Below are 23,642 nucleotides of genomic sequence, written 5' to 3' on the forward strand. Positions count from 1 at the left end.
AGCTTGAAAGGCAGCTTTGCCGCAATACGGGGGTGTGAGGAGGTGAAGCATATTGAAAATCTAGGGATCACTTCCAATCGGATGTTGACCGTCTCTTGCCCAAGTTCGACCGTAACTGAGCTTAAAAGGCGGCTTTGCCGCAATACGAGGGTATAATGAGGTGAAGCATATTGAAAATCCAGGGACCACTTCCAATCAGACTTTGTCTCTTGGTTAAGTTCGACCGTAACGGAGCTTGAAAGGCAGCTTTGCCGCAATACGAGAGTGTAATGAGACGAACCATATTGAAAATCTGAAGGGGCCACTTTCAACCGGACGTTGACTGCATTTGTCTTTGGGAAGTTCGAATAGTTCGAATAGTAAAATTCCAGTGCGAATCAAATCGAATAGCAAACACTATTCGAAAAATATTCGAAATTTCGAATATTCGCACACCCCTAGATTTTAGTGATAGTTCTTTGAGAACAATAGCGACTGGAGTCCTACAGATATTTTTTCCCAATGTTGTGGCGATTTCCCAAAGTTGGACACAATGTGTCCAACGCATGCCCTCGCACCCCTCCTGGCCGTGCATGTAAGCACAAGAGGCTTGCACAAACAAATTAGTAGAAAATTTGATCACAACACAATGACAAACTTATATTTCACGTACTTCCCCTTCCCTTCTGATTGGCTGTCACCTGCGCCTCTTTGTTGTATGCTGCCAGGCAAGTCACAGGCAAGCACGAATGCAATTGTAAATTTCTGAAATTTGACGTAATGAATGTCAACAGCTGGGTCTTATACACGGACGAACCGGCATATATTAACATATGCAAATAAACTATGAACAATATTATTTAAACTCCCCAAACAACATGCATACATCCCAAAGATGTTTATTGGATACAGGGAACCTCCCAAGGGAAACACTGAAAGATGTTTGGTTGACTGTGCAGCATGGCACAGACAAGAGACGAAGAATTGAACAACACGAGCGCTGTGTCATGCATTTCTTTATCCCTCGTCTGTGCTGCACTGCACATTCAACCAAATATGTCAACATACCAACTCGCTCAACTTGCCGTGTTAAACCGAAAGATGTCCCATGGAGGTCCACGCTGGGCCCTGTTTGGATCTTATCACAATTAATGTGGGATGGACATTCAATCCCAGGGTTGGGACATATAAAACTTGCATACATTATTAACTGTGCGTGTTCCATATACACACATGGTGTGTCAGCAGCTGTGGTCTCTGTGGAAATTCTAATGCTTTCGCTTTAATTTTGGAACTGTCCGTAATAACACACATCACCACACTGAAAAAACAATGATCAAGCGACCGCTGCTCGCATACGCTAGATTAACATAGGTCACAGAGCCTGGTACATAAACTCCCAATGCATCATACTTGGTTTTTAGGCACATATACTGTGTGCAGAAGAGCAGACTGCGGGCGGACAAGTGTGCAACAATACCTATAACGGCTGAAGAGGTACATGGGCGATTACCTTCTTGAGACCTTCCACCTGGCACAGGTGGGACATTCAAAAAATTATAATTTTCAATGTCAATGTTATAATGTACGTAGTATATATACACAAACGGTGTATGCATGAGCTTGAGAAGCTTCGATCAGCTTTGCGTTATAAAAATTTGAATGAACATACCAGAAAACACTCTTCTCTCTCTCAGACATGGAAAGGCCCAACAAAGCTGGGATAAGGCACTCTGTAACATGTGAGCCAAAAAATTTGCAGTGGCTTAGCTCAGCTATGCCAGGATATACGTAGCGTTAGCAAATTGTGTAGGATTATTAGCCTTCTTCTGTTCATTCTTCGTACACATGAACCGCTAATTGCCACGCAACTACTCCGGGATCCGATGAGATAAGCTTCTCGGCTCTTCTGCGCGGTTGAGCAGCATTTGCTCTCTCCTTCTCCATGGCGTTACCCACCTGCAAACGCCAGTCAGAGGCGCTATCAAGCGGCTCCAGCACAGTGTCAGACGGCGACTGCACAGCGAAGGCGAATAGCTGCGCACGCGTCGGCGCCAATACGTCTGCCAATGCTACGATGTCACTCCTCTGAAAAGCACAGACTGGTGGCGGCAAGTCGCACGCGGCGGTGGCGGAGTCTGCGCGCGCGCCGGCGCCAGTTTGTCTGCCGCAGCTACGACGCCACTCCTCCCGAACGCGCAGACAAGCAGCGGAGAGCCGCGCGTGGCGGTGGCGGAGAGCGCGTGAGATGCCGGCTCCGGTGAGCCAGCTGTGACATCACTGATCCTTGCGCATGTGCAGCACGGCTCATGACGATCCACGCGAAATTGGCTCCGGCTAGGCAAGTGTAGCTAACGCTACAAAAAGCTTCTGGGTGTGATGTCTTTGGGAGGTTCGAGGTTGGATAATAAGTAATCTTGAAGAGAGTGGCAGCATTAAGACACAACCATCTGGCAGGACGTCTCTCGATGCACATAAGCAGGAAGTATTTCGAAAGCAGATTCCAGTTTTCACATCCCAAGAATGTTTGTGATTGTGCGTTTTAACAGCAGAGCTGTTTAAGCTGCCATTCCTATGCAGTAGTAGTCGTAGTAGTAGTCCCTTTTGAAACCGTAGCACACACGTATTGGTCAAGAACAGGGTAGTTTTAAAAGAAAATTCTTAAAATCATGTGCAGAAACTCGGGTAGGTATGTGCCACAGGAATTGGGTGAGCCCCACAACATAGTACAGCAGGTGCGAGCCTAATAAAACGAGGAGTGCTGAGGCAAGGAGGAGGGAGGTGCAGGAGAGGAGATGAGAAGTGGAGAGGAGGAGGTGAACAAATAAAACGAAATAAAATTTCTGGCCGGGATTCGAACCCGGCAACCCACGATCCAAAGGCGAGCATCGTAACCACTCGGCTATCCAGGTACGGCAGCAGAACAAGCATTTATGGGAACCATATGATTGCATGGCTATGGGTGAGAGAACAAGAAAAAGAGAGAGAGGAAGAAAGATGAAAGACAGAAAGTAAGAGAAACAGAGAGGGAGAGAGAGAAATAGAAAGAGAGAAGCATAGAGAGGTGGGCACGAGTTGGATCGAATTGATGTATAATGTAAAAAATCAGTGCAAACAAGACGGAACACAAGAATAGAAGGACACAGTATGAGCGCTATACTGTGTTAGCGCGCTCGTACTGTGTCCTATTCTTGTGTTCCGTCTTGTTTGCACTAATTTTTTACCATGAGCCATCTGTAGTATAGTATAGCAAGGGGGTGAGAAGGGGAAGTGATGGTGAGGAGGAGGGGAGAGGGTAAAGCATAATAATATCTAGGGATTAAAGGGACCGACAACTGCTCAGAACATGAAATGAGATGAATGCACTGATGGAAAGATTGTCCGTCGCATTGACTCAAAGCAACCCTGTTTATCTCGTGAGTGGTGGATTTATATTTTTATTTCTTCATTGAAATCGCAAAAAATGACCTTTGGCGCCTCTGGCGGCAACATCATAAACGGTCCGATGAAGGCGGTCACTTGACCATTGGTTGCTGTATGCGTTCGATGACTTTTCTGTTAGTACTTAAAGATTGTTCATTTCTTTATATTAAAAGATATTACTCCATAAAAATGTACATATAGGCCTGCGTTAGTTGTATGCAACAAAGTGGCGCTGCCTTCGCTTGGCGTAATGATCCCATGCCGGGACAAGCCACCCATGTCACAGGCGCAGGCAACCTTGGGTGCAGGCGCACACAACGCTGTACAATTAAATACCGAGGTGTATAAAGCCACATCATCTCATTGTAACAACTTGCTATTTTCAAAAATGGTTTGCAAGCTCAAAATAAAGGTGGTTAAGCATAGCTACAGTAACTCCTGCGAAAGCAGAACAACGACAGCTTTCACAAGGACTAGCGGCATCGCTATCAATTCTCAGCGTTGCTGGAGCAAGCCTTCATGCGTGTTTGGAGCCTTTCAGATCGAAAAATACTGCTTATAAAATAACTACGTGCTTTTAGGATAAACCACTGCAGCTGCAAAGGCTACGAAGGGTAAGCTTCCTGTTGCGTCGTAACAAACTGGGTCGAGAAAAATCAGTTTTCGGTCCCTTTAACGTCCCAGAACCACGATATGATAATGAGAGACACCGTAGTGGAGGGCTCCAGAAATTTCGACCACCTGTGGTTCTTTAACGTGCACCTAGCTAAATCTAAGTACATGGGCCTCAGACATTTTCGAGGGTAATGCATAGCATAGCCATAGGGTGGGAAAGGAAGTGAGGATGAGGGAAAGGAGGAGGGCAAGACACCAGCTTCGCTGTTTCCACAGTCTTCGCACCACTAGTGCATAGCTGCCCCAATTGGGGCATAGCAAATTGGGGCATATTCTTTATTATATTAGAATATAATAAAGAATAGATAGAATAAGAATAAAGACCAAGAATAAAGTTGCAATACCGGTCTTTATGTTCTAATAAATTGGGACATTTATTCTTTATTCTATACTGGTCTTTATTGTGGATACCGGTCTATATTCATACCGGTCCGTTATATTGCTACAAATGCAGCCGACAAAAGTAATATTGCCTCTGATATGGGGTTAAAGTTGAATTTACACCAATACGACACGAACCTGTGAGCGGTGAACAATGCCTAAGTGTGATGGAAAGCATAAGGGTGTGGGCCCAGAGCCACTCACCAAGGAACGTAATTGATACCCAAATGCACTCAAGCAAGTAAATTATATATATATTTACAGATAAATAAAATACAAAACAAAACAATGCAGTTATAATACAAAACAATGCACACCTAGGCATTGCGTGTAAACGTAAGGCAGTGACATTTTTATAGGTCTTGAGCAAAGTTGCGCAGGGTTTTTAAATGAAGTAGAAGGCCAGCAGAAGATGCATATATTAGTTCTTATTTCAGTCATTTGGGCTGAACTATTTACTGGCAATTAGTTCATATAATAGAACAATCAAGCGAACTAGTCAACATTATATTTCGATCATTATGGGGTATACATGAAAATATTTTTTTGTACATGGTACCTCAATGATGTTTCCGGGTTCTAACCTAGTAAATAATTTTTTGGTGACGATGCGCATTGCCATGTGTAAGATTAAGCTGCTGTTTCAGCTTATGTAGTGAATACATGTTCATTTGTGGACTCCTTCATAAAGGCATACATGAATACCCCTTTGAAGATCCATAATCGATTATAACTCGTATGTACGTCACAACTCTCTAATGTATGTACATCTATTGAATGTCCCATACTGGCACAGGACATTGGGCTCTTGCACGGATACTGGGCGGATATCCGTGGTTGCTTGGGTTCACTAATCGTTGTTTACGCACCACGAGCAGATAGATCTGCCGCAAGCATGGAGGAAATGGCCGCAAGTACGTCGCGAGTTGCTGTCTCTCCGTGACATCACACTACACACACTACGATGTACGTCACTGAGAAGCCGCCTTTCGATATCGAAACCGAAAGTGCTTTTTTTTTTTTAAAGTTAGCGGTATTAAAATTATATTCGATCGGCAGCGTCTCTGGCACCTCTAATGGCGGTTCATTGCAAAAGCTTCACGCTTTGTTTTTGCCATAGGTTTTTGCCCTTTGGGCCACTGATCTCCACTAGGAGTTTAATGGAGGTCAGTGCTTTGGGCTTGCCTTCCTCCATGGCTTGCATACATGCTTGCATATATCTAGCTAATCTAGCCACGTGATTCTTCATTCCATTAGCAGCAGCCATATGCAATGGTGGATGTAATAATGTGCCGGCCGGTGTCTTGGCAATAGAGACGTTAAATTTAGCGGTTGAACCGTCTCTGTTTGAGTTTGCTGAAATAGTAAGTACTACATCGAGAAGCTTTTCATTTGCAACGTCGTTGGTTCCCCGAGTCTCCATCCTCTCGGGAGAACAACATGGGTGATCTGACGAAGACATTTCTGTACGCCTGGTGTGGGAAGCATAAGGTGACGCCTGAGTACGAGTTCAAGAACACTGGACCGAGGCATCGACAGAGGTTTCTTTGTGAGGTACCGCACTGTCATTTTATTTGCAAAGAATCGCAGCATGAGGGACGTGTTGAAAGTGTGTATTTTCCGTCCAGGTTCGCGTTCAAGGCTTCGATTATGTCGGTGCGGGGAATTCGACCAACAAAAAAGACGCTCAGACGAACGCTGCTCGAGATTTTCTCCAGTATTTGGTTCGGAGCAACCACGTTGCACAGTCTGAGGTCCCCATTGAAATACCGGTAAGTTTTGTTGTGAACGAACAATTATAGGATGTGTATTAATTGAATGTTAATTGTGTACGCGGTGCGTTTTTCTGTCTCAGCTAGCCGGGCGCACGAGTTTGCTGGCCTAACTAGGCTAAAACGGATCTTATTTTGACCACGGCGTCACCAAAAGCGCTGTCTTTGCCCTGAAGGCACTAGATTTTCGGCCGCCATGCTAGGTCTTGATGCCGTTTGAAGCTAATCGTGTGCTAACAGAGAATAGCGCAAGCACAAGGCTATGTTCATTGGCCGAAATCGTGGTCACGGTGTAGGAAGGAGAAGTGACTTGACGGAGCGAGCGAGCGTGGCGAAACTTTGGAAACATTGTCCGGGTTAACGTACAGCCTCCAGCATTTAACTATATCGCGCGAGCGTCGACCGCACGCACTATCAGCGCCTTACAATGGCGATGATCTGCGAGACCGGCAGTACTACTGCTGCCGTACTACTGCCGGTCTCGCAGATTATCCTAAGGTATATGTAAACTGGGATCAAAACTTCCATAGCAGCCTATGTGTCAAATAGTTGGCGGCTCGTTGCCACCTAGGTATCGCGGGGACAACTAATAGCAAGCAAAAAATAAATAAAATATGACGTCACAACCGGAAGTGGTAGCGACGTCGTGCATTTGCACGACATCCAGGCGCGAAATTGTTTTTTTTTATTGCTGACCTTTTACATGCTTTTGATAACTATGTGATTTTATTGCGTCTTTGTGGCCTGCCAATTGCGTGTGCGAGAGAAAAGAAAGATTGGGAAAGCAAGCTTGTTTTATTAGCCAAATAGTGTACTTGCAATATGCACCAAAATGCTTTCCATATGAAATTATGATACAACGGCTCATGAGCACAATAGTTCAAAAACTCATGTTGCCCGGTCGAGGAAAACCATCGGAGCGAGAGAGCAGCTTTGAAAGTATCACTTTGGCAACCTTACAGTACAGCGTTTCTTTGCTTAGCGTGCCAAATTCACCATCACGAAAGGTGAGGGCACGCCAGCCGTGCACGAGCGAAAGCAGTCACAGGAGCAGTTATCTACACGTTCTGTGAGCTAATTCAGCTTCTCTGAAGTGTCATGCCAGTAAACAACACATAAGCAAATAAATAACCTACGGAACATACGCACGAAACCACCGCACAAAAGTGAGCGATGCCTCGTTGACCTGACAAAGCACGGAGGAACCGGCCGAACTAAACACAAGCCCACACAGCAGACTGCCTGCATACACCCCACATTTACGTCTCTTTAACAAAAAAATGAGGCAATCAACTATTTAGACAAGTGTCAGACAGACCGTAAATTTCTAGTTTACTTTGGCATATATAAAATTATGAGTACTCGCAAAAAAATTCTTTTGAGTTTTTGGTATTCTTTATTTGTCCCCTCCCCACCTAGTCGTGCTTCAATCGTACGACATTCGTTGATGGCTGTGGCAATAGGTTTTTGTTCCATGTTTCGCAACCGATATAATTTGACCTTGGATTATTGCCGTTGTAAGGCGCTGATACTATGTGTGGTCGGTGCTCGCACAATATAGTTGAAAATGCTGGAGGCTGTTCTTACTCGCAGGTGGCGCTATACGAACGGGGCCGCTAGAGTTACTGTATATGCTACATATACAGGTACTGTAGGGGGCACTGTTGCCGTGCCTCTCAGCTGGCCTCTTTAGTTTTTTTTTTTGTCTCTTTCGACAGATAGCTTGGGCAGACTGGAAATATAGCAGGCACTGCATCTTTCTAGAGGAACACTTTCCGGGGAGTGTGAGCCATGACCTTTAACGTTGTAGAGAGCCTCCCAGGTTTTAGTCACCAGAGGTGGCTCGAAGTGCCTTTCGCAGAGGTGGTCATAGATTGCAACATCCGATCTTTGTGAGGTGTGGCATTCCTCCATACCCGAAGGCGCTCTTCTTTTTTTGGTGTGGAAAACAATGACTGTTTTTCAGTACAGGACTTGTACCCTGTCATGCAACGTGGGGCGAAACACTTTTTGCCCATCGCTTCCTGACCCCCACTTCCGCGCACCTCACACAAATTCACAGGATGAAAGAAAACTGCTACGGAGTACGAATAGTTTCACAAAACCCGAATAAAGATGTTTCGACATGAAACGTGGCGTCGCGGACAGAGCGAAGTAGAGTGGGGCCCAGCAGTTTTGCACATGGTCTACCAGCCCACATGCGCCGAGCGCTGTCTGTTGAAAAGATGGTGAACGTGAACAACTTGCGTCTGCTTCTCTGTGTCGAGCCGATGTGTCACCTGTTTCCTACACCGTGATAGTAGTTAGCGCACTGACATGCAGTGTTTGATGTGGCAGAAAAAGCTGGTGCTGTTTAAAGGGACACTAAAGGAAAATAACAATTTATGTCAGAGTGAAAGTCCAATGTATGACAACTTCTATATATAACAGCAGTTATCAACAACTATATAACAACTATATTATCAACAGCAGTGCCCTACTTACCGAGAAATTAAGCTAAATGTATCGCATGATGAGCGCCACGAGTGGGACATTTTCGAAGTGATCCCGATGACGTATGGAAGTCGGCCTACAATAAATCACTAGTAATCAAACTAGCAGCATCAAAAGACGTAATAAAATGCTGTTTGTTCGTTTCCGCTTGATTCATGAAAAAAAAAAAAAAACATCCGTGGCGTTGCCATGGGGAACGGCGCGCGTGGTTCAAAGGTTTCGTTTTCGCCGAACTGCGCCTCGCCCGTCTCAGTGGTAGTTTCGGGATCGCGTACTGCCCGCGTGTGTTTTGCGCGCTCGTGGAAGTCGCTCTGACAGAAAGTTCGACAAAATGCCGCATGAGCTTCGTCGCCCGACACCGCACTGCTGGTTTCCTCGCTGCTTTCGGGCTCGGGCTCGGGAGAGTCGCTGCCGAGGCTGCTATCGTAGTACGCAACGACGCCGGCACTACGAGCCCTCAGCAGCATACCGCGTTCATCGGGGCTCAAGTCGCTGAATTGGAGCCCAGCGTCGCGAGCCAATGTCTCGTTGTCAAGTTCTCCGTCCACATCCATTGCGGCGATTGCGGCAAGCTTCGATGGCCGTTGTTGCTACTGTGGGTCCCGCAACTTCCTGCTGCTACTAGTGTCGGTGGCCGCGCAGTAAAAGCGGGCAACGTTGGGCACGGCAGCAGTGACGTATGAGAGTCGTATTTTCAGGCGGGAGATTTGAAGCGCGCTAACGCGATGCGGACCCCTAAAAACGTGATTTTATTTCAAAATAAGCACTTCCTTGGCACAAAAGCAGCACTACGAGGTTTCTGGACCACTATTTCAACAATCAACGTCGACTTAATATTTGCCTTTAGTGTCCCTTTAAGGGCAGAGGGAGCTGAAGTACGTTCTAGAAAATGTGCGTTTTGTCCTAGTTCTTTCCATGTTCAGTACAATTGCTATCGCTATATCGCAAGCTCTATTCTGGATTTTCACTGCGTACGAGGTTTTCCAAAAATATTCATTGCTTCACTGTCGCGTTCATTCTAATTGCCCATTTTAACTGTGTAGTAACTGAAGCCTCCTACTACTGCACTTAAGAACGGGATTTTCTGCCCGGTATTGTAGCCTGTAAGAAGAGGAACACTCGTTTATGTCTTACGACTCATGAAAGGATTTTGCACCTTTTTCTTTTATAACAAAAGTTGCTGAGACTGAAGTTGGCAGTATGATCTATGTTGAAGCGTGTAAATGAATTACAGCATGGTGGGAGATACAACAGGAAGTTTCAGATTTAACATCTTAGCATATTGCAAAGTCCTAAACTGTGCTTGCAGTTTACTCTAAACTGGTTTGGGTTCTTTTGGTTGGCTTGTTGGTTGGTTTGCTTGTGGGGTTTAACGCCCTAAAACGACTATTCGCTATTTTGCCCTATTTTGCCAAAATACCCAGCATTGAAAATTTCGAAAATAAAACAAGCTAAATGAGCTATACACTTACAATGCCAGTTCTTGTAGCATAAATGAGGTCAAAGCTGATAAAGTGGTAAATGTAATCTGTTACACATCAAAGTTGTCACATCAGCAGTTAGTAATCAGTATGATATCGAACTAATCCCAAAACACATTTCACCAATATAGTCTCCTTGTCAGGTACAAATATACAGCTAAATCAGATATATAATGACAATTCCAGTACATGTAGCATTGTCGCTATGCTAGTATATCACCTCATTAGAGGGCCGCAGTCACGAAATTTGTTCCCACAAGGGCTGGGACAGTGAAGATGGTGGTGGTGGGGGGGGAGAGAATTTGAATTAAATGTCCTCTAACGTTGTTGCCATTTGAAAGAATGCCTTTCTCATGTCTCATATATGGGTCATTGCTGAAGGCGATTTTGTGTCAGGTTTTGAAAAACATATCGATACTAATTTCCACAATGACTCAAATCTGGATGCCGATCCTGAAATATACAGTTTTCGTTCCACGGTGGTGTTTGAACTCGTATAGTGACCACATGGTGTGCCTCACGAACAAAGAAATGCTTGAGACCAGTCTCGTCTGTGTAGCTTACCCGAACAAAGCGCTATTATTTGCAATAGGCGAGAAAATAATGTGAGCACTATTTAGCAAAGTCACAAAACTTTATTCCGTGTGAAGCCGCGGGCCGCTAGCGAAGGGCTCGTGGGCTGCGTGTTTGAGACCCCTGGTATACAGCTTGCTTTTGTTTTCGTTTAGGCTCGCTGGATGGTCACATGGTTAAAGTTCATGGTTTTCAGTTTCCCAGTGCCATTTTGGAGCAGGTTCGGAGCAGTTACTAACAAATATCACACTTTGGAGCAGTGTGGAGCAGCATTTCTCTTTTGAAGCAGTTTGGAGCAGCACTTCCATCACTGCACTGAAGCACGGTACCGCCACATGGAGCCGATCATCCCTGGCTAGTTGGTACACCACTATTGGAGGGAAACAGCGCGAAAGACGAAGGACCAGGCAGAGAATGACACAGACAACAGCGCTGACTTACAACAAAGTTTTATTCGTCAAACCACGCAATATATACCTGCGCAGTGAAAACGAAAAAGAAGAAACAAAACATGACAAATCGAAGATACAAAAACTAACAGAAATATCACCAAAAGCAAGCTCATTGCGCATGCAGTCACTCTGACAGATAAACAACCTCCTTTTCTGACAAGGCAACTGAAGGTCTGCTCACGCATGCGTCACCCAGCTTAGCTATTTCCAAGGCCTCCAGTATTTCACGTGTAAGCTGGTCCCTATGACTCTTCACAACCGCACATAGATGAAACTCGGGAACGCACCCACAATCGCGGCAATGAATGCCCAGGTGGCCAGACACTGTCGAGGAAACGCTGTAAGCGTGTTCTTTGAGACGCTCATTAAGACACCGGCCAGTTTGGCCTATGTACCGTTTACCACAGGACAATGGCAGGGAATACACCACGCCTTGAACGCAGGGAACAAACTTGTTCCGATGCTTAGTCGTGCATGTGCGGGTTTCTCTAGCTCCAGGGTTGACAGCCCTGCACAGGCTAGCCAGCTTCTCAGGGGCAGAAAAAACAACATCTACCTCACACCTACCGGCTATCCTCTTCAGGTTATGGGCCACGCCGTGGATGTATGGAATGACTACATACTTCCTTTTTTCTGGCCTATTTTCACGTGTCTTAGCAAGCATCTCTGGGCTCATTTTTTGTTCCTTGAGCAGACACTCAGCTACTGCGGTCATAACGTGATACGGGAATCCAGCATTGGTGAGGCGTTCAACCTGTGAGTTAAAATGTCGTACCAACTCGCCCAAGCAACCACTTTGGTACACCACATCACCTACTCGGCTCATGCCATCACGGCTGGGCCATTTGCTGTCTACTGTATGCACATTTGTGCGTTCTTTGTGCATGCTTCACTTCGGACCGTGCATGGGTGATGCAAGCAGCCTGTTCGTTCAATGATACGAAGACAAGCATTTTGCAAGCAATGTGCAAGAAGTCTCGCACAGCGCGGCAGCGGCGAATGGTAGCATGGCGCGCTTGTACTGCCGTCATTTCGCACGGTTTATGCCACACGCGCAGCAGAGCAGGTAACTGCAGCTGGCTGTGATAAGGTTGTCGGCAATTAGTCATAATAGCACATTAATCGCCAGCCACCACCTCGCCTTCGCTCTTTTCTGAAGCTTATTCGCGAATGCATCACCGGAATCGCGCGGAAGTCGTAATCATTGATCGACCGGTCTCTGGCGTTACCGAAAAGATGGAAGACCTTTTGTAGCACATTGTGGCATCAGCGAGGTGATGGTCGCAGTGAACTTTTATGCGACGAAAAGTTATAATTTCTTGCATTTATGGCTTTTTGCATTCCAAGGCATTACTCGGTTCATCATAGGCGGTTGTAGATGCAGAAACGGTGTTGGGAAAGGTTGCCGGGTAAAAGCTGACCACAAGTCTTCGTACCGCCTCTTGCTCCCTTTTTTCTTTTTTTTTTTTACCTTGCTGCCATTCTGCCACTGAAGAAACGCCTGGAAAGTTATAGTGACATCGCTTGCAGCTTCCGAAATGTGCGTGTGGTGCTCACCACGGTCTATGGTATCTTCGTCGTGAACAAACTGCAGCAGGACACGCGTGAGCGCAGCTCTCTCATGCTTTAGAATGCATGTTTTAATTTTTTTTCACTTTGTATCAGCCATATTTTTACGGCAACCTTGTCGGAAGTGTTCGTTGTAAAAGTAGGAGGCTTTAAAAAATGTTCACTGTATGGATATGGTCGTTGTAACCGATAGATCATTATATCTGGGACTGTTATAGTGGGTTCGATTGTAGATAACTGTCATAAGAGCTTGTGCCTCTATACAAAAGATGGTGCTATAAATATTTCCTAAACAAGAAAGTGCACAATTTTAAAATGCCTTGGCAGGCATCTCCCAGCAGTGGAGTGGACGAGCCACTTCGTGATGGTGGGCGCTTCCCGACAGCAAAAGGTTAAAGGCCAACTCTGGTGACCTTTGACCATGTCTAGTTAATGGCGGTTATGTGCTCCTAAGATGCTGCTGTTATGCGCCTGATAGTAGAATTGCCCTGAAAAGAACATAAGAAAAATGGTGCAAGACCATATTTTCGAATGCACCGACTTTAAAAGTTTTGAACGTCAAGGACAGCAGTGAGGTGCTGGTCAAACACGCATGATCGTTGCCTTCTCAACGCTGCAGTGGTTAGTACACTGCATTCTCAAACACCTGTACTAGTGCTTCTGCCACTTCCGTTGCTTTGCCCAGGCTGACGTCAGTGTGGTCGGTAATTGTAGGAAGCCACGTGGATGGCCCAAGGTAATCAATGCAATTAATTTATGAGCACTTGGCGCATCCCTCAAGCCTGTAATTCTGGATAAATGATGGTCGGGCGCAAAGGAATATAGCAAGCAAATTTCATTGAGATCCATAGACCTCGTGAAATCACTGGAGTTTGTCTTTAAAGGGCCAGTAAACAGGCTCGAACTTTTTTTCACACCTCTCAAACAAGCTCGCTAATTCGTGCACAAGGCCACGGCAATCACATTTTGCGAATATCGCAGTGCTGTGTGCCGCGCAGATGCTCCATTTCCAAGAACGATTCCCGCGCCCCTCTCCTGTGCCTGACCAGTCCTTTTCACCTGCGCAGTGACGTAATCTTGCCCACGGGCAACATTACATAGTACCGACTTCGTTGATTGGTCCTTTTCACCACGAAACGGCACCTTGGCCCTGCAGTGATGCTGTTTTGGCCGTGCAGTCCGCATTGTCATTTTCTTGTGCTGCCTTCTGCCATTTTAGTAGAGCCGAGACTACCGAGACAAGTGGTTTCGCCAAGACGAAAGCCTCCGTGATTAAGAGGCGTCTCGCGACTTTACTGCTAGTGGAAGGGCGCATGCGCCGTGGCATATTTGTTTACCTCGCCAGTGCTTCGCACCCCTCGCACCGTGCTTCCTTACCACACTGCTCTGACTGGAGGGTCATGTGGAGGAAGCCCTGCTCAGTCGTTGGCTGCGTGTACGATGACGTAATCGCTGACGTTGTATTACGTTGCCAAAGTGGGCGTAGTCACAACGAAGGGCTACGCCTACCCCTCTTCGCTGCTGAGTAGAGTGGAAAGGCCGAGCGAAAAATTGAAAGCAGCCGAAGCAAGTTGTTCTATACTCTGTAACTTCCTTATTATAGCATTTATTCGCAAAATTTTTGTGGCAGCATGTTCACATCATACAAGCGTGCAGTTATCTCTCCATCACAAATTTTGGACCGAGAGGTTGTTTACTGTCCTTTTAAGGAAAATCGATGGCCGTTACCGAGAATAAGTTTTTTAATGCTATTGTTTTGGCCTGTGTGCATTAGCATTATCAGTGAGTTGCCATTGATACAAAAACATCTTGGTCTGTGCCGATTACTGAAAGTGTAAATCAGCAGCAAGGAGCACCACGAGGAGACCCTGAGCTCAACTAGACAAAGCCATTACTACTGGAGCCAAGTATATATGCTGCTTCATTGATGGTGTAAGATTTTGGCAGCGTTGTAAGATAGATGTTGCCTTGGAAATCTTTTTTGTTTTTGCCAAGAACATTTGTCGAACACACACAAAAAAGTGTGCAGTTGTGGTTAGACAGAATCTCACTGCCAGCGTTCATAACCCGGCATTATGCAAACACCATTAGCAATTTGCGTATACTGTACACACTAATGCTATTAAATTTTGTACAACTACTGTGCCACATTGTACACTGTTGTGAGCAGTCAATTGTTTTTTTTTTTTTTTCTTTTTAGAGTGGTGGACCACCTGCTTCGAGCAACCCCGATGCCAACAACAGTGAGCAACAAGAACCTCCTTCAAATGAGAACAAGCCAATTTTACCTTACCAGCAGGGACCACCGGTATCTTACTTGGACAGACTGGCCGAAAAACGAAGGCTTGAAGAGGTAATCCTCTTACAGTGGCAGGGTCTTTGCATTTATTGCAGCTGCGCACATGCTTTCATGTGCAGTGAAGCATGGATGTCAATATAAATGTGTATATGTTCAACTGTCTGTGTGTAAGAAAACTGAAATTTTGCCTTTCACATAGTTATTAAAGGGCCTGTAAACAGGCTGCGACTTTTTTTTCCACCCCCCAAACAAGCTCGCTAATTCGTACAGTAGACCGCGGCGATCACGTTTTCCGAATGTTACAGCGCTGTGCGTTGCGCAGACCCTTCATTTCGAAAAACAATTCCCGCGCTTTCCTACGCCTGACCAATCCTCGTACGCGCAGTGACACAAACTCGGCTGCATTCTTGTGCCAACGAAATTCCCGCAAGAGCGAAATTCTGTGCTTTCCCCGCTGATTTCGTTATTGCGGGTTACAACTGTATAAACAAACCTTGGAATGTAAATTAAAGCTCAGCAGGGTAAAAAAATTCCCTGCATTCCTACAGGGTCACAGCACTTGCAGGGCAAAAGTGGGTTTAAAAAGTGGTGCGTTTTTCTAATATACATGTACAGCAGCGACTATTTGGGAACTGTTTGCGTGCTGTCATTGACCCTTACAGGTCTGAAAACAAAATTCTTTGTCGTGTTGAAAGAGTATTGCGTGATCTACTGCATCGGTAAAACTTGTTGTGATGTTTATTGTTACACTTTTGGGCATGGAGGACTTCATCAAGGGACATGCCTGTGAAATTGCGTCATTTCATGTGTGCAGGCAGAGGACTTGGACATGAACTCCGGCATCCATGGCAACTGGACAATTGATACCGCAAAATCAAGGCTGCATCAATTCATGCAGATGAATAAGATCAATGCTGATTATACTTACAGTGAAGTTGGACCGAGCCACAACAAGTATAGTTGAAGTCTTTCCTCATTTTACTCGTACAGCATGTTGAATATGAAACTAGTCTCAAGAGTAGATCTGATTTTTCCTCAAGGCTGCTGCTGGTTCCTCCTTGTTAAAGGGGTCATGAAGCACCCCTTGGGCTTGTTGAAAAAACACATCCTGCGGAAAGCTGACACGGCTATGAACTGCTCTGCCAAATACTACAGTCGTGTGCGCCGCGTAAAGGCCACAAGCGGAGCGCGAAGTTGCCGTTTCCCCAGGCGCCCTCTTTTCAAACAGAGGCCGGTTCTCACTCTCGTCGGTGGGCGGGGCGTCTGGCAGTTTACGTCGCAAGAGACATAGCATGCTTATTGGCCGATAGCCGATGTAAATCGAGAGCGGGGCGTCTGGCAGTTTACGTCGCAAGAGACATAACATGCTTATTGGCCGATAGCCGATGTAAATCGAGAGCGGCGTTCGGATTAGATGCGCTTCTTGCCGCGGGGTGCCGCCACTTGCCGGCGCCGCACTCCTCAGTACACGGTAGCCGCACTCGCGCAAGCGAATCACAGCGGGAGAGCGATCGCGTTTCATGACGCGCACTGACGTAACTTCTTTCCCCCGTGTCATCCCTCCCTGTCTAGCTTCGAGTGCGCTCGTCGGCACGAGAAAAGAGAGAAAGCGCTGGGAGCGTGCGCCAAACCCCCGTAACTCCGCTGATTCTTGACGGATTCGAGAAATTTTTGCGGCAATCGATTCGGGAAGCAGTAAACTCTGATACTAAGGTCAATAGATCATTACTTGGAAAAGTGGTTCATGACCCCTTTAATAGTCAAGTTCTGGTTGACTTTAGCCCTACATTTGGAATATTAGAGATAATTAATATACATGGAATGTCAATTATACAAATCTCAACGGTGTCACGAAAAATATTCCTATCAGCCGAAATGCGTATCATCGAAAGACATGGAAAGCTAGTACACTCAAACCTTGATATAACGAACACGGATACAACGAATTATTGGTTATATTGAAGTAAATGAAGAATAGTCTTGTCATAGCTACAGTGTTACAAATAAACGTTTATAATGAATTTTCGGATATAACGAAGTTATTTTCGTGGCAGATGTGACTGTTATAATGAGGTTTGAGTGTATGCCATTTTAGTATTGTACTAGTATGTGGCAAAATAAGCTGACGTATTTTTTTAATTTATTGTTTCTTGGGACCACAGCAATGTCATGATTAGCCCTGATTAATTGCATGCCTGCCAACTCTTCGGATTTGCCCAGGAGACTCCTGAATATTGAGCAATCCTCCTGATTGTACAGGCATAGCTGTAAATGTCCTGAAAAACAGTGCTAATGCCACCGCAAAAAGAAAATCATAACAAAGGACATCTGTTCTAATAACCTGGCCTAGCTTTGTCGGTCACTTGCCGAACGCTTGTCACTTTCGCCGCAGTACATTGGTGGCATGCGGAAAAGTGCACTAAGAAGAATGGTAAGGGGCTACTTAGCTGTCATGGGACACATCGCATTTTGTGCCTTAAAGGGGTCCTGAACCAGGTCAACGGTGTCTGTCATTTATAAGTCGAGGCACACGGAGGTTGCGCGCACCATCTCTGATGGTGGTGGGTTGCGCATGGCTGCGCTGGCAGCTCCTGTTCATATCTGTGGGGCAGTGTACGTTTCTATCAAACGTTGTGGGGTGAAAATTGGTTCACAACAACCGTACTCTAGCACATTGTAGGCTAATGGGCCTTGGCTGGGACCACAGAAAAATTTTTATCCCGAAAATCGTATGAGCCATGATGGCATCACCAAGATTCTACTGCGTGATGAGGCAAAAAAAGTACCAACCTGAAGAGGCTTGTATTCTGAGAACGACTCACCGGTCGGATGGTACTAATTCTGCATAAAGGTTTCAATTAGGTTGTGTTGTGTGGAGGGTAAATAAAGGTGGACAGTGTAAAAGCATTCCTCTTGGTTTGTTGGCGCAACCCATGGCTATCTATGGCTGCACTGCTTGAAGTTTGATATAGTGTGTGACGAGGAGCAGGGTGTCCGTGTGTCAGTTAGGAGGGTAGCGAAGCCAATTGAGAAACCGTGGGGACCACTTCGTCATTTGTCAAACACCTGCAACTTTGCTAATGCACCATGATTTAAAAATAAAATAAAACTTGTGGCTGTATGTTCATACTGGTACACTGCTGCTGCTATGCAACAAGTTTTCCAAGTTCTGACTGGTTCAGGGACCGTTTTTAATCTTCTTGGATCAAGAACGTTAAAGGACATTTTGCTTGATTTTAAATGTTACTAATGTTGTTATGTCTGCTATGAAAGAAAAGGCTTGCCTCAATGTTTTGTTTAATAACCGGCCGCTGTGAACGCTGAGATTTCAGGCGTATGGATGTGAGTGCACAAGTGGTGTGCTGCTCAAGATGTGAAGGCACTGATTAATTTTCCTTGCTGCCATAGCCATTTAATGTCCTGGCACCTCTCTGAAACCACACTTTATGAAGTCATTGACATAACTTGTTCATTTTAGCCTTGTCAGTTTAGGCTTTGTGAGGCTGGCTTTACAGCAACTGTGGTATTCCATGTCAAGCAGGTACCCAATTTTCTTTTGGATGTTATTTTCTCTTAGGTGCAATTTTTTCTTGAATTTGTATTAAAGCTTGCTTACAGTACTCCAGTAGCAAACAGTTTGTGCTGTTTGCCCATAATGGTCCAATTTGCATATTTTATCTAAGTAACATTGCAAGACCATGATGCCATCATGACAAGGAAGGTTTCGTTATACATAGGACAAGAGTGTAGATATTGTTTTGTAGTGTGTAGTTATTGTGAGGTAGAATTGTATGGTTAAAAGTCACATGTTAGCTCATTTTGTTTGAGAGAGGAACAATTGGGCTTTCCTGTGCATGGTGTGCCAGTTTTCACGAGCAAAAATGAATGCTTATGTTGGTTGCACATTTAAGACGTAGGGAGGTCAAGGCTCATAAGACACAAATGGGAGTGCTGACTGCCACTTGCCATTTAATGTTCTGGTACCTCTGAAACCACACTTACTTATTCTCACTCTGAGCTTGCTGTCAGTGTCTTAAAAGTGCAACCCACCCAAGTGTGCAATTCCAACTTGTCTAATACCCCTGTCACATTGGAGGTGTTAATGTCATTAGGTTCAAATGTCATTCGGTGCAACGAATGCCATTTGATCCGTGATGCTGCTACACAGGAAAAAGTAATGTCATTCGTTCATGATACCAATGTCGATAATTCAGACAAAAAATGGCCGGAAAAGTGAGGGAAGGTAAATGTGAAGTGGTAGAAAAGTGAAGTTATTTATTTTAAAAGATGTGCGAAGTCGCTTCGCTAAATAAATACGGATAAAAATTTTATATCGCAGTGTATCTGACCAACATTAGCCAACACGACACCCAACCAGTAGCCACAGCCGATAGAATGAACGCAAGCAACCTGGCTGACATGGCAGTGCCTCTTAACAACGACGCTAAGCTAGAGCAAATAAAGCATTTAGTGCTTTGTACTTGGTGTTGCGAGAAAAGCGCATAAGACAGTCGAAGAGACTTGATCGTCAGATAGAAAAAGAATCAAGACGCGGCCTATTAAGTATGCATGTGAAACAAGGTGGAGTGCGTTCGCTTAAGGCATGCGCGGCGCAACGGGAAAAAAAGGAACATAAGAAAACATGTCGCGTCTATTGGAAGTTTTCTCCAACGCGAAGTGACAGAGGCATCCGTGGCAGTTTGCAGTGCGACAGCACATACACAGAAACCTAGAGTGTTCCGCGTTTGTTCGCTTTCAAAACGCGGTCTCACACACGTCCATGCGGGAAAACAGTTTGCAACGGAACTCCGCAAAATCGTCTTCCCATAGCCTTATGAGAGCAAACGTCTCTGCCTTGGTTCTAGTGCGCTCGTGGAGCTGATGCCATCGCTGCAGATACACGTGCGCACAGGTGTCTCTTTGTTTACCTTATGGCCACCAGTGCCGGCGGCCAGGCGCCACTGAGGTGGAGAGTAAAAATATTTTGCAGCAACCTTGTGTACACCTGTTCTCGTTAAAATGACAGATGCCTTTTAAAAAAGCAACATTAATCGCGTGTTTGCATGGATGCGTGTCAAATTGGGAATGCTGAATGCCAAATTTTAAGTAGTCTCTGGGGTAGAGAGTATACATTCGGTTCTGCTGCGACGGCGAATGTGTTTTTTGAACTCGTTAGATTTCTTAAGTCATTCGAATCTCATGACATTAAATATCGCTATGTAGCAGCCGCATAATGTCATTAGATGCGAATGTCAGTCCATTCGAATGACATTAAAACGTCTAGTGTGACGGGTATAAGAAGCACCACTCTTAAATATGGATGATTATAAACTCTGCCAGTGCTGGGTTAACTGTACCTATGCTGATGAGCTGAAGTAACAGCACTTAACTGCTTGAAGTTTGCTGTCTGTGGCCAGTGTTGTACACGTTCCTCCAATACAGGAATGAAAGCTCATTCCATGTTCCTCCCTTATCTTGGAACGAGTTCCCGCTACAAGCTCCTTTAACGTGAAAGGAACACATTCCAGTTACACTTTGAACATTGGAATGTGGCGTTAATAGTAACATTAAATTTGATTTTGTAAATAAAATGTAGTGTTGGATAATCCTCAGGTGAAATAAAGTGAGCAACTTAAACTTGTGTTGAACTACTACGTATGTTATACAGTAAAAGCTCGTTAATTCGGATTTCACGGGACCGGAAAAAATGTCCGAATTAACCGAATGCCGAATTAACGAATGAACAGGAAAAACATTAAAATCAAGTTGGAGAAGCATACCTTTATTTGCTGAAGTATTTTGTAATGGTCATCTGCGTTTTCACGCAGATTTCGGCTTACATTACAATTTTTCTTAACTTTTCCGAATGGCCAACAGCACGCAAACTGTCGGAAGTGCTCAGGCAAACGCCCTCTAATATCAAAAGCGCCTCCGAGACTTCCCGTGAAGTGCGATGAGGTCACGACATTATTAATAATTTCTTGATCGGGCAGGAGACCAGTCGTGGCGACACAATCATCAATCGCGATGTAGTCCTGAAGGGTCATATCTGTGGGAAGGACAGCATCGAAGGTCGGGCAGTCACCGTCGGTGGACTCGGCTGACACCTCGTCGATGCCACCGTCGGCTACTGCCGCATGCTCGGGCCTCACATGTAAACACGGTCACAACGGGAAAAAACAAGAACTCCGCAAGAAGAGACGGTGCCGACACAACACAAGGGAAAATGGCGTCGGAGGCGCAGTGGAGCTATAGTGCCTAGAATATATTCTAGGCATTCTAGGCACTATAGTGAAGCGAAGAAAGAAGACGCCGACGTTCGGTGACGCTGCGATCGCCCCCACTAGTTGATGACGATGGCGATATCACTCAAGTTTCGGTTTCGCCCCAGTGGTGCCAGCGCTGCTTTACCACACATTTGTGTAGCGGCATCCGTCAGAATTTGTCCGAATTAAGCGGTGTGGGGCCCAATTCTGACGAATTAACGAAGGTTTGGTCCCATAGATTAACATGCACTTCGGCCGGGACCAATAGAGCCCTCCGAATTATCCGAATTTCCGAATTAACGGGTGTCGAATTAACGAGCTTTTACTGTATGAATTTTTGAACATTCCTCGGAGCAGATTATCTACAGATAAAAAAAAAACCAAAGAAACGCACCTAGACAAATTTTTTCAGGGAGCATGTGCTGGACGTACTCCAGACATGTCTAATTGCAACATTGGGGCTCGTCTATTACAAGAGCAATACATACAGCACTTCACATTTTGGTCTTCAGATGCGCAGTCAGGATACTGTGCTTGAGATGTGCAAATAGTTACTCTTATGCACCAATATAATTAAATTTTTTGTTCAAGAAACAGAATTGAAAGCTGCAATACATAGTCGTTTATTGAATGCTGATTTCGTATCAAAGTAGGATGGGGGAAAATGTCCAGAATATGCATCCACAACTTCGTAAAGTTCCTTGTTTGAACACAACAACAGTTGCATCTCAATGTTGGTGTCCGACAGACGAAACCAACATGTCAGTGCTTCGTTGGCAGTGTTGAAGAGCCGTTCCATCGAAGCGCTTGAGGGTACTGCTCTATTGTACTTGAGGAAAAGTTAGGTCAAACTCTCGAAGTTCTTCATCTGCAATAGCGAGTAGTAAACTGGTACAAGCAGGTATTGCGATAGCTCATCTTGTGCCTTGGCTTGAAAGGTTTGGTGCCCGAACGACAAGAAATCTTTAGGCGCGGACTAGGTGGTGACACCTGTGTTGGCTGACTTGATCACCATAGCCAGCTCTGCACTTACGTTCATGGTCGCCTGGTCTGGGATCCATGGGATTACGCAACTTTGTGATTAGGCAACTGGTGACCACGAGGTTGCCACGAGTTCTTTGACCCTCATGCAGTTGCCCATCCACCTTGCATGATGTGCTTCTATTCAGTGCCCGGAATTCTGTTCCTTGCGTACCCATCCGCCTTGCATGCTTTTGTTCAGTGTCAGGAATAAGTGATGGATAGGTAGGTGTTTGACAGACCCTTGATTATCCAAAAGCACACTGACAATGAGAAGGAAGGTCCACAGTATGGTTGAAGGGAGTGCTTATTTCAAGCCGACCATCTGGCTGGGTTGTGCCCAGTAAACTCTCCAGGTCCCGTTTTCCGACAATCAAAAGCAAAAAACAAACAGGCCCTCGTTCGTGTTGCCCTTTCCTTCGCTATGCTCCGTTTGTCGGCTCGTCTCTCCTCCTGGTCGAGTCCTCTCTGTGTGAGGAGGAAGAGCGGCAACCGCACATACGTGCGTGCAGACAAACAGGTTCTTTTTGTGGATGACATGAGCAGACTACAATGTTGATGTCACAACCAACGCTGTGGGGCTGAGGATTGCCGAAAGGCCAGGAGTGGAGAAGGGACTGTTTCTTTGAATTACTGGGGTGCCCAGGGCTCGTAGCACTGCCGTTAGGCATTGCTGATCGTGACGGCATTCTGAACTCGATGCTCACGTTTACTTGAAATGTTAAAAATTATCGAAGGTGGTTTAGGAGCCCTTTAAGATGCAGTTATTTTTTTCTGTAGATTCATTATTTCGTTGTTTAATTGAGAAAATAATATCTTTCGTTCTTACTGCAGTAGAGAAATAACTGCCTCACAAAAATGTGCAAATCACATATGCATCTATAGCAGAAGGCACAAGGCTCACAACAAGGGAAACACTTTTATGATTGCACCAGTGTATTTCTTACATTATAGCACGCTCAACTCCATTGTTTTGAACATGGCCATGCAGTGGTGACTAGACAAATTTTTTGGCCAGAAATAGCTTGTGGGCACAGCAGTCAGTTTTCCACACAGTGGGGCTCCATAAAGTAAAATAAAGCGTAGCCTTTCTTAATCTCTGTGTACGTACTTGAAAAGGCACAAAAACGGAGTTGTTAGTAGTGCATCAGCCTGTTTTCCGTCTTTGTTTGTGGTAGTTTCTTCGTGCCTTTTCAAATATGTGCGAGAACCAACTCGCCTAATTTTCTGTTGTGTTAATCTGCCTATATTTCAGTCAT

The 23,642-nt window shown here is 45.2% G+C and overlaps 1 protein-coding gene across 2 annotated transcripts in view; it reads left to right on the plus strand.

The window, feature by feature from the left end:
- Positions 1–5,717: 5,717 nt before the first annotated feature.
- The window catches only part of LOC119400701 (ATP-dependent RNA helicase A), a 109,629-nt gene continuing 91,704 nt past the window's right edge, over positions 5,718–23,642 (plus strand). Inside the window, exons 1-4 of one of the 2 annotated variants that reach the window (XM_037667702.2) lie at positions 5,718–6,012; positions 6,087–6,230; positions 14,999–15,151; positions 15,912–16,051. In XM_037667702.2, coding sequence (XP_037523630.1) covers positions 5,899–6,012; positions 6,087–6,230; positions 14,999–15,151; positions 15,912–16,051 — 551 coding nt within the window. In that variant the 5' untranslated portion in view covers positions 5,718–5,898. Of the gene's footprint in view, positions 6,013–6,086; positions 6,231–14,998; positions 15,152–15,911; positions 16,052–23,642 lie in introns of those variants that run through there. The other variant, XM_037667706.2, reaches the window with a different exon arrangement.

The sequence above is a fragment of the Rhipicephalus sanguineus genome, chromosome 1 (genome assembly GCF_013339695.2).
Source record: "Rhipicephalus sanguineus isolate Rsan-2018 chromosome 1, BIME_Rsan_1.4, whole genome shotgun sequence".
NCBI classification, from domain to species: Eukaryota; Metazoa; Arthropoda; class Arachnida; order Ixodida; family Ixodidae; genus Rhipicephalus; species Rhipicephalus sanguineus.